Source organism: Notothenia rossii (assembly GCF_949606895.1).
Source record: "Notothenia rossii genome assembly, contig: scaffold_78, whole genome shotgun sequence".
NCBI classification, from domain to species: Eukaryota; Metazoa; Chordata; class Actinopteri; order Perciformes; family Nototheniidae; genus Notothenia; species Notothenia rossii.
In genome coordinates this window covers 242,471-253,075 of record NW_027639510.1, presented here as the reverse complement: position 1 = coordinate 253,075, position 10,605 = coordinate 242,471, and the positions used below count along the sequence as shown (strand labels likewise).

General features: G+C 47.3%; 1 protein-coding gene across 2 annotated transcripts in view; it reads left to right on the top strand.

Moving 5' to 3' along the window:
- The first annotated feature begins 1,706 nt into the window (after nucleotides 1-1,706).
- The window catches only part of zdhhc1 (zDHHC palmitoyltransferase 1), a 30,546-nt gene continuing 21,647 nt past the window's right edge, over nucleotides 1,707-10,605 (top strand). Inside the window, exons 1-3 of one of the 2 annotated variants that reach the window (XM_079696051.1) lie at nucleotides 1,707-2,240; nucleotides 6,336-6,550; nucleotides 8,517-8,692. In XM_079696051.1, the coding sequence (XP_079552177.1) occupies nucleotides 8,529-8,692 (164 nt within the window). In that variant the 5' untranslated portion in view covers nucleotides 1,707-2,240; nucleotides 6,336-6,550; nucleotides 8,517-8,528. Of the gene's footprint in view, nucleotides 2,241-6,335; nucleotides 6,551-7,896; nucleotides 8,693-10,605 lie in introns of those variants that run through there. The other variant, XM_079696052.1, reaches the window with a different exon arrangement.

The window sequence follows — 10,605 nt, the reverse complement described above, 5'->3', positions numbered from 1 at the left end:
TGTGTGTGTGTGTGTGTGTGTGTGTGTGTGTGTGTGTGTGTGTGTGTGTGTGTGTGTGTGTGTGTGTGTGTGTGTGTGTGTGTGTGTGTGTGTGTGTGTGTGTGTGTGTGTGTGTGTGTGTGTGTGTGGTATCCACTAGTGAATGTGAGAGTATTTTAGTAGTGTGTGTGCAAGGCCAGATGTTTTCAGAAGTGTGTGTGCGAGGTGAGTTTGAATTTTGGCCTACACGGCCCATAGTTGTGGAATATTACTTTGCACGTTTTAATTGTAAACGTTTACATGTTTTTATTTTAAATAAGATGTGTGTATATATATATATATATATATATATATATATATATATATATATATATATATATATATATATATATATATATATATACACACTTCAGCAGGAACTTAAGCTGACCAGTTTGATACCCATCCATCAAGGATTTTAAACTAATTTAAAAAAAGCTGGAGAAATAATCTGTGGGTGTTTGCAGCTGCTATATCTGACTACTTTATATGGATTTCAATGACTACTTTTTTGCGATGTTGTATTTTAGTGTTGCCTCTGTGTTTAGTGTCCTGTCTGTCTGTAACTTTGTGTGGTAGTGTTACCACTGACAGGTCTCTCTTGGAAATGAGACCTTATGTCTCAATGAGATTTTATACCTGTATAAATAAAGGCAAGATATATAGATAGGCGTTATATATATAAATATATATATATATGTATATATTAATGCTGTCAAAATTATCGCGTTAAAGACGGTAATTAATTATTTGAATTAATTGCGTTAAAATATTTAACGCATTTAACCCATACCTATGTGCAGAATGGCCCGCCCCATAAATCCCACCAGTGGCGGCTTCAGGGTATGGCTGGGGTAGGCTACACCCATACCAAGAAATGGCTTAGCCCCACCTTAGACCCACCATGAAAAAGGATGTTAAAGTAAGCAAAATAAAGTCCACCAACTCGCGCCGAGTAAATTGCACAGACAGCAATTAGTAAGATTGATTTCAGTAGCCACTTGTCTGGAAATTCCGAAGACTAGAAACGGTTTTGAATACTTTTGGCACGTAGTGGTCGTCTTCTCAATAGAACATCTTTCATAATGTCTTCTGACCAATCAGTCCGGAAGTCCTGACGGAGAATACTTTTGCTGTATTACATCTCAATATACATCGATACAACATTACGTGTTGATAGAAATCAACACGTAATGAAATAAGACCCCACGGTTTGATGATTGATAGGTGTGTGGTCTGTCTTTCATTTTGACACACAGAACAATGTTATAATAAACATACATACATACTGTATGTTAAATGGATATATCCGCCTTCTTTCATTTATCTTTCCATTCCCACAACAATATACATAAAGAAATGGCATATTTTGGACATAGTTCGAATGGTGATTAATCATGATTAATTCATTTTTAACTTTGATTAATCTGATTACATTTTTTAATCGTTTGACAGCCCTAATATATATATATACATATATATATATATGTATATATATATATACATGTATATATGTGCTTGCCCTTCATCTAACAGAGTTTTATCTCGTTTTCTCTACCTTCTGTAACGGATTCTTATTATGTGTCTCGCTGCCGCCCCCTGCTGGACACAGCCAATCATCACGCTTTATTCACACAGTAACCGTCACTGACCAATCAGAGCGCAGCAGCTGGAGCGTTACCATGGAAACGGCGTTCAGACCTTTTGGAGACCTAGATCAACAGCTAACAGCTAACAGGCTAACATTAACCTACGTTCTGTTAATACAATATTTAACATGATTTCCTGCGTTAAATATTAAATATTAAAAGTGAAGCCTCTTGTTCCTCCACAGCCTCCCCCTGTGTTCTGTGGGGTTAGCATTAGTTAGCAGCGACAGGTCTCCGTCTAATAAAGCTACTGATTAGCTTAGCACAAACTAGCTTAGCACCCTAACCGTCACATTCTATATTTTTCACTCGGAAAAGAGGCTCTGAATCCCCGCAGGATCAGAGGAGAGGAGCCAGTGTAGCCTCCAGCTAGCTGGTGGCACCGCGGGATGGATGTGAGTTAACTGTGAGACCCGGGTCTGTGGTTCTCTGGACGGCTAGCTGAGGGTCCTGGTCCCGGTCCTGGTCCTACCCCAGGGACCGGGGGGCGGGAGGGATCCACGCCGCAGATCAGGCCCGTTTCTCGGGAAGAAATGAGGCGGAGGCCCGCTAACATCCGGAGCTGCTGAACAGGTGAGGAAATCAGAAATAAATATACAAGAAAAACAGCTTCATTTACAGTGTTCTAAATAATTTGATTTGGTGCATCAAATAAACATTGTTAGAGACAAAGGAAATCAGAAATAAACAAAGTATTTCAGAGTCAATAAACATGAATATAGTGAAGAAGACACTGGCATTAAACCATGTCCAATATATCTGAAATGCATTCAATAATAAAGTAATCTACATGTGATGAGGATCTCTTTATTCTGCCATGATTCATTTCATTAGCTGGATCATAAGGTGGTTTAAAGGTCAAACATTCACACATACTATCACATATTTCATCATTCATTCACTCTGTATTATTCTAAATATACTGAGTGAGTCCTGTAGGATGTGTGCAGTGAATATAATACATAATAAACATGATACATACTGTTAGCAGCATGGAGTTGTTATTAACATGATGCACACTGTGTCTGTAGGGTTTCTCCATTAACTGGGGGGTTTCTTCATTAACTGGGGGTTTCTTCATTAACTGGGGGTTTCTCCATTAACTGGGGGTTCCTCTCATTAACTGGGGGGTTTCTTCATTAACTGGGGGGTTTCTTTATTAACTGGGGGTTTCTCCATTAACTGGGGGGTTTCTTCATTAACTGGGGGGTTTCTTCATTAACTGGGGGTTTCTTCATTAACTGGGGGGTTTCTTCATTAACTGGGGGTTTCTTCATTAACTGGGGGTTCCTCTCATTAACTGGGGGGTTTCTTCATTAACTGGGGGTTTCTTCATTAACTGGGGGGTTTCTTCATTAACTGGGGGGTTTCTTCATTAACTGGGGGTTTCTTCATTAACTGGGGGTTTCTTCATTAACTGGGGGTTCCTCTCATTAACTGGGGGGTTTCTTCATTAACTGGGGGGTTCCTTCATTAACTGGGGGGTTTCTCCATTAACTGGGGGTTTCTTCATTAACTGGGGGGTTCCTTCATTAACTGGGGGGTTTCTCCATTAACTGGGGGGTTTCTTCATTAACTGGGGGTTTCTTCATTAACTGGGGGTTCCTCTCATTAACTGGGGGGTTTCTTCATTAACTGGGGGTTCCTCTCATTAACTGGGGGGTTTCTTCATTAACTGGGGGGTTTCTTCATTAACTGGGGGTTTCTTCATTAACTGGGGGTTCCTCTCATTAACTGGGGGGTTTCTTCATTAACTGGGGGTTTCTCCATTAACTGGGGGTTCCTCTCATTAACTGGGGGGTTTCTTCATTAACTGGGGGGTTCCTTCATTAACTGGGGGGTTTCTCCATTAACTGGGGGTTTCTTCATTAACTGGGGGTTTCTTCATTAACTGGGGGTTCCTCTCATTAACTGGGGGGTTTCTTCATTAACTGGGGGTTCCTTCATTAACTGGGGGGTTTCTCCATTAACTGGGGGTTTCTTCATTAACTGGGGGGTTTCTTCATTAACTGGGGGGTTTCTTCATTAACTGGGGGTTCCTTCATTAACTGGGGGTTTCTTCATTAACTGGGGGGTTTCTCCATTAACTGGGGGTTTCTTCATTAACTGGGGGGTTTCTTCATTAACTGGGGGTTCCTTCATTAACTGGGGGTTTCTTCATTAACTGGGGGGTTTCTTCATTAACTGGGGGTTCCTTCATTAACTGGGGGGTTTCTCCATTAACTGGGGGTTTCTTCATTAACTGGGAGTTTCTTCATTAACTGGGGGTTTCTTCATTAACTGGGGGGTTTCTTCATTAACTGGGGGGTTTCTTCATTAACTGGGGGTTTCTTCATTAACTGGGGGGTTCCTTCATTAACTGGGGGTTTCTTCATTAACTGGGGGTTCCTTCATTAACTGGGGGGTTTCTTCATTAACTGGGGGGTTCCTTCATTAACTGGGGGTTTCTTCATTAACTGGGGGTTCCTTCATTAACTGGGGGGTTTCTCCATTAACTGGGGGTTTCTTCATTAACTGGGGGTTTCTTCATTAACTGGGGGTTCCTTCATTAACTGGGGGGTTTCTCCATTAACTGGGGGGTTTCTCCATTAACTGGGGGTTCCTTCATTAACTGGGGGGTTTCTCCATTAACTGGGGGTTCCTTCATTAACTGGGGGGTTTCTCCATTAACTGGGGGTTTCTCTCATTAACTGGGGGTTTCTTCCATTAACTGGGGGTTCCTTCATTAACTGGGGGGTTTCTCCATTAACTGGGGGTTTCTCTCATTAACTGGGGGTTTCTTCCATTAACTGGGGGTTTCTCCATTAACTGGGGGGTTTCTCCATTAACTGGGTGTTTCTTCATTAACTGGGGGGTTTCTTCATTAACTGGGGGGTTTCTCCATTAACTGGGGGTTTCTTCATTAACTGGGGGGTTTCTTCATTAACTGGGGGGTTTCTCCATTAACTGGGGGGTTTCTCCATTAACTGGGGGTTTCTTCATTAACTGGGGGTTTCTTCATTAACTGGGGGGTTTCTCTCATTAACTGGGGGTTTCTTCATTAACTGGGGGGTTCCTCTCATTAACTGGGGGTTTCTTCATTAACTGGGGGGTTTCTTCATTAACTGGGGGTTTCTCTCATTAACTGGGGGGTTTCTTCATTAACTGGGGGTTTCTCTCATTAACTGGGGGTTCCTCTCATTAACTGGGTGGTTTCTTCATTAACTGGGGGTTTCTCTCATTAACTGGGGGGTTTCTTCATTAACTGGGGGTTTCTCTCATTAACTGGGGGTTCCTCTCATTAACTGGGGGGTTTCTTCATTAACTGGGGGTTTCTCTCATTAACTGGGGGTTTCTTCATTAACTGGGGGTTCCTCTCATTAACTGGGGGTTTCTTCATTAACTGGGAGTTTCTCTCATTAACTGGGGGGTTTCTTTATTAACTGGGGGTTTCTCTCATTAACTGGGGGTTTCTTCATTAACTGGGGGGTTTCTTCATTAACTGGGGGGTTTCTTCATTAACTATGGGGTTTCTACTGGGGGGTTTCTCTCATTAACTGGGGGGTTTCTTCATTAACTATGGGGTTTCTACTGGGGGGTTTCTCTCATTAACTGGGGGTTTCTCCGTAAACCGGGGGGTTTCTCCATTAACTGGGGGTTTCTTCATTAACTGGGGGGTTCCTCTCATTAACTGGGGGGTTCTTCATTAATTGGGGGGTTTCTCCATTAACTGGGGGTTTCTTCATTAACTGGGGGTTTCTTCATTAACTGGGGGTTTCTCTCATTAACTGGGGGGTTTCTTCATTAACTATGGGGTTTCTACTGGGGGGTTTCTCTCATTAACTGGGGGGTTTCTTCATTAACTATGGGGTTTCTTCTGGGGGGTTTCTCTCATTAACTGGGGGTTTCTCCGTAAACCGGGGGGTTTCTCCATTAACTGGGGGTTTCTTCATTAACTGGGGGGTTCCTCTCATTAACTGGGGGGTTCTTCATTAATTGGGGGGTTTCTCCATTAACTGGGGGTTTCTTCATTAACTGGGGGTTTCTCTCATTAACTGGGGGTTTCTCTCATTAACTGGGGGGTTTCTCCATTAACTGGGGGGTTTCTCTCATTAACTGGGGGTTTCTCTCATTAACTGGGGGGTTTCTTCATTAACTGGGGGTTTCTTCATTAACTGAGGGTTTCCCATAAACCGGGGGGTTTCTCCATTAACTGGGGGTTTCTTCATTAACTGGGGGTTTCTCCATTAACTGGGGGTTTCTTCATTAACTAGGGGGTTTCTCCATTAACTGGGGGTTTCTTCATTAACTGGGGGTTTCTCCATTAACTGGGGGGTTTCTCCATTAACTGGGGGTTTCTTCATTAACTGGGGGTTTCTCTCATTAACTGGGGGTTTCTCTCATTAACTGGGCGTTTCTCCCATTAACTGGGGGGTTTCTCATTATCTGGGGGTTTCCCTCATTAACTTTGGGTTCTCTACAATCAACTGGGGGTTTCCTTGTCCGATGTGAGGGTCTAAAGGATAGAGGGGGTCGTATTTATATTCTGTACAAACTGTAGAGCCCACTGAGACAAATGCAAGATTTGTAATATTGGGATATATAAATAAACATTGATTGATTGACTGTGTTGCAGGATGGATTTGTGCAGTAAATATAATAAACATTGACTGATTGACTGTGTTTCAGGATGGATTTTTGCAGTAACAACCGGACGGCCCCGGTCCCTGACGGCGGCCCCCCCCCCCCGGGTAGAGGGCCCCCCGCCCCGCACTAACGGATGGTCCTGGCCCCCCCACCCCCTGCAGCTGCTGGCCTGGGGGCTGTTCGGCTTCTTCGCCGTCACCGGGCTTGGTGTGTTTGTCCCTCTGCTGCCCCCCCACTGGCTCCCCGCTGGGTACATCGTATCCTTTACTCGGTGTACTAGTACTTTAATATGATAGAGTTAGTACTTCCTATAGTACTTTAATATGAATGAGGTAGTACTTCCTGAGCTGCTCCGTGTATTAGTACTTTAATATGAAGGATAGGGGTAGTACTTGTCAGCGTGTAAGAGTGCAGACCCAAAAGCAGTAAAAAGACAAGGTAGGCAGATATGGGAATTTGAAAGCAACACAAACCAACGACTGAACGCGGGGGGCTTGCGTGGGACGGACCAACGACAGGACACGGGGGGTTGGAGTGGGCCAGACCAACAACAGGACACGGGGTTGGAGAGGGCCGGACCAACGACAGGACACAGGGGGTTGGAGAGGGCCGGACCAACGACAGGACACAGGGGGTTGGAGAGGGCCGGACGAACGACAGGACACAGGGGGTTGGAGTGGGCCGGACCAACGACAGGACACTGGGGGTTGAAGTGGGCCGGACCAATGACAGGACACAGGGGGTTGGAGAGGGCCGGACCAATGACAGGACACGGGGGGTTGGAGTGGGCCGGACCAACAACAGGACGTGGGGGGTTGGAGTGGGCCGGACCAACGGCAGGACGCGGGGGGCTGGAGTGGGCCGGACCGACGGCAGGACGCGGGGGGTTGAAGTGGGCCGGACCAACGACAGGTCACGGGGGGGTTGGGTTGGGCTGGACCAATGACATGACACAGGGGGTTGGAGAGGGCCGGACCAATTACAGGACACGGGGGGTTGGAGTGGGCCGGACCAACGACAGGACACAGGGGGTTGGAGAAGGCCGGACCAACGACAGGACACAGGGGGTTGGAGTGGGCCGGACCAACGACAGGACGCGGGGGGTTGGAGAGGGCCGGACCAACGACAGGACACAGGGGGTTGGAGAGGGCCAGACCAACGACAGAACGCGGGGGGTTGGAGTGGGCCGGACCAACGGCAGGACGCGGGGGGTTGGAGTGGGCCGGACCAACGGCAGGCCGCGGGGAGCTGGAGTGGGCCGGACCAACGACAGGAGACGGGGGGGTTGGATTGGGCTGGACCAACGACTGGACGCGGGGGGCTGGAGTGGGCCGGACCAATGACAGGAGACGGGGGGGTTGGATTGGGCTGAACCAACTGCAGGATGCGGGGGGTTCGAGTGGGCCGAACCAACGACAGGAGACGGGGGGCTGGAGTGGGCCGGACCGACGGCAGGATGCGGGGGGCTGGAGTGGGCCGGACCAATGACAGGACACAGGGGGTTGGAGTGGGCCGGATCAATGACAGGACGCGGGGGCTTGAGTGGGCCGGACCAACGACAGTAGACGGGGGGGTTGGAATTGGGCTGGACCAACGACTGGACGCGGGGGGCTGGAGTGGGCCGGACCAACGACAGGAGACGGGGGGGTTGGATTGGACTGGACCAACGACAGGACACAGGGGTTTGACGTGGGCCGGACCAGCGACTGGATGCGGTTCACGGGGGGCTGGAATGGGCCGGACCAACGACAGGACGCGGGGGGTTGGTATGGAACAATGGCTTCTGGGGCCGGACCGGTATCCTGGCCATGCGTCTCTTTGGAGCCCCTTGGAGCCTCTTGGAGGCCTCCCCAGGCCAGGCGGGATCCCAGGAAGGGGTGGAGGCCGGCACTCACTGAGCCACAGTCAGGCAACAAGCTCCTAAGCCAGGGCTTGTTGGAAACCTCCAGGCGTGCCTCCTTAAGGGCCGCCTCTCTGGCCCCTCTAGAGGAGGCTCTCCTCCAGTCATTTAAAATACACTCCAGAATGTATTTTAAATCGTAAAGCTTCTAGTCGAGATCAAAAACAACTGGGTCAATGTTGGTTCGTACTGTCTTCCCGTACTACTTCCCCTAAAATCATGACGGTACTTCCTGTAGTACTTTATTATGAATTAGGTAGTACTTCCTGAGCTGCTCAGTGTATTAGTACTTTAATATGAATGATACTTCCTGAGCGTCTCAGTGCACGGGGGTCATGTTCCTGTCTCACCTGGTTCTTCACCTGTCAGCCGTCTCCATCGACCCCGCCGACCTCAGTGTGAGGACGAGGAGCAGCCGGGCGCCCCCCCCCCCCTTCGACCGCTCAAAACACCGGCACGTCATCGAGAACTCCCACTGCTACCTGTGCCAGGTGGACGTGTGAGTACTTGTACTACTGGTTACTACTATATACTACTTTAATACTATATACTACTATAATACTGAGAGAACTCCCGCTGCTACCTGTGCCAGGTGGACCTGTGAGTACTTGTACTACTGTTTACTATTATATACTCGGGGTGTAACGGTATACGTACCCGTACGGGCCCTTCGGTTCAGTACACGTGTGTACCGAAGTGTACCGAAGTGTACGGAACGAATATAACGTTAAACGTAAAAAATTGAGAACGTGAACAACTTCTTGGAAGTAATCTCAGGTGCTGCGTTGCAGCATTCAGAGTAATTTGCTCACATTGGGTTCAACGCGTCATAGAGCGACCAAGTCATTTCATTGGACGAGAGGCATACTATGAGATCTGGGGCCTCATTTATAAAAGGGATATACGCTCAAAAAATTGCCTAAAAAATATGTTTCAACGCAATGTGTGCGATTTATAAAATACTAACTTAACGGGAAAACGTGCGGTCCTCCACGCAAACTCTGACCCATGCGTACGCACTAAGCACAAACACGGGAGAGACGAGAAACTGCGACACCGTTGGCAGAAGGAAGAATGGAGAGATGTGGAAATAATACCATCAATAAAATGTTACCTCTCATTTATCAGATATGAAGAATTCATTTTCAAACATTGATTAAAGCCAATCTCAAAATGATTTACCAAACGCCTGTTTGAGACTCCTCAGAGCACACAAACATAACTGGAGAAATAAATAAACACGGATATGTTATTTAAAACCACCTCCAATATGTTGTGTTAATGTTATGAAATGTTTTCTCATAAATGATGCGGTAAGCAGGAGGACAGAATTACGTCTAAACTGACGCCGTGTTTCATTTCTATAGGTTATAGACACGAGCATGGTTTATATACTCTCATGTTTAATCGTGTTTTATGCCGTTTGCCAAGACTTGATAAGTCACTGGTAAAACACAGGAGGTATGGAAACTAAGAACACCATGTGGTAAACGGAATAGCTCATATAACTCAACACATTAGTTGTATTTCCTTTAACTGGTGGATTATGGATATATAGTTGCTGATCGACAGCTGGGACACAAACCACCAAATACAAAAACATCATTCAGATCCAGTCGTCATGACTCCACTCCGGAGGGATCCCCCGATCATTTCTTACAGTTTCTCATCAAGGGGGGGGGTCTCCTGTCCCCGGTACAAACTGCCTGAGGAAGGCTGTGTGTATTCTTTTTGTCATGAACCTTTTTCAGACCACTTATTTATTTATTTTGGTGACGATCCGACCTCCATGCTGCTACTCTGGTTCAAACTGCATCCACCAAACAATATGATTTATCTCACCTCCCCAAAAGAACCAGAATCTGACACGGTGTGAGATGTTTGAGCTGTTCTGTCCTCATTTCCTGCGATCTTCTTCATGCAGTCAGTCAAAATGAATGAATGGGTTGGAGTGGGCCGGACCAACGGCAGGACGCGGGGGGCTGGAGTGGGCCAGACCGACGGCAGGACGCGGGGGGTTGAAGTGGGCCGGACCAACGACAGGTCACGGGGGGGTTGGGTTGGGCTGGACCAATGACATGACACAGGGGGTTGGAGAGGGCCGGACCAATGACAGGACACGGGGGGTTGGAGTGGGCCGGACCAACGACAGGACACAGGGGGTTGGAGAAGGCCGGACCAACGACAGGACACAGGGGGTTGGAGTGGGCCGGACCAACGACAGGACGCGGGGGGTTGGAGAGTCATTTCTTTGACTATCTATAGGCAAACATGGGCGTTACGTGAAGCCCCCAAAAGCTGCACCGCATTTCAAGTCGGTTGTAATTTATAAAGGGAAACCGGCGTAGGAAGCAACCTTCCCACATCAATCCTACGCACGGCGTTATACATGAGGCCCCTGGTCACAGGGAT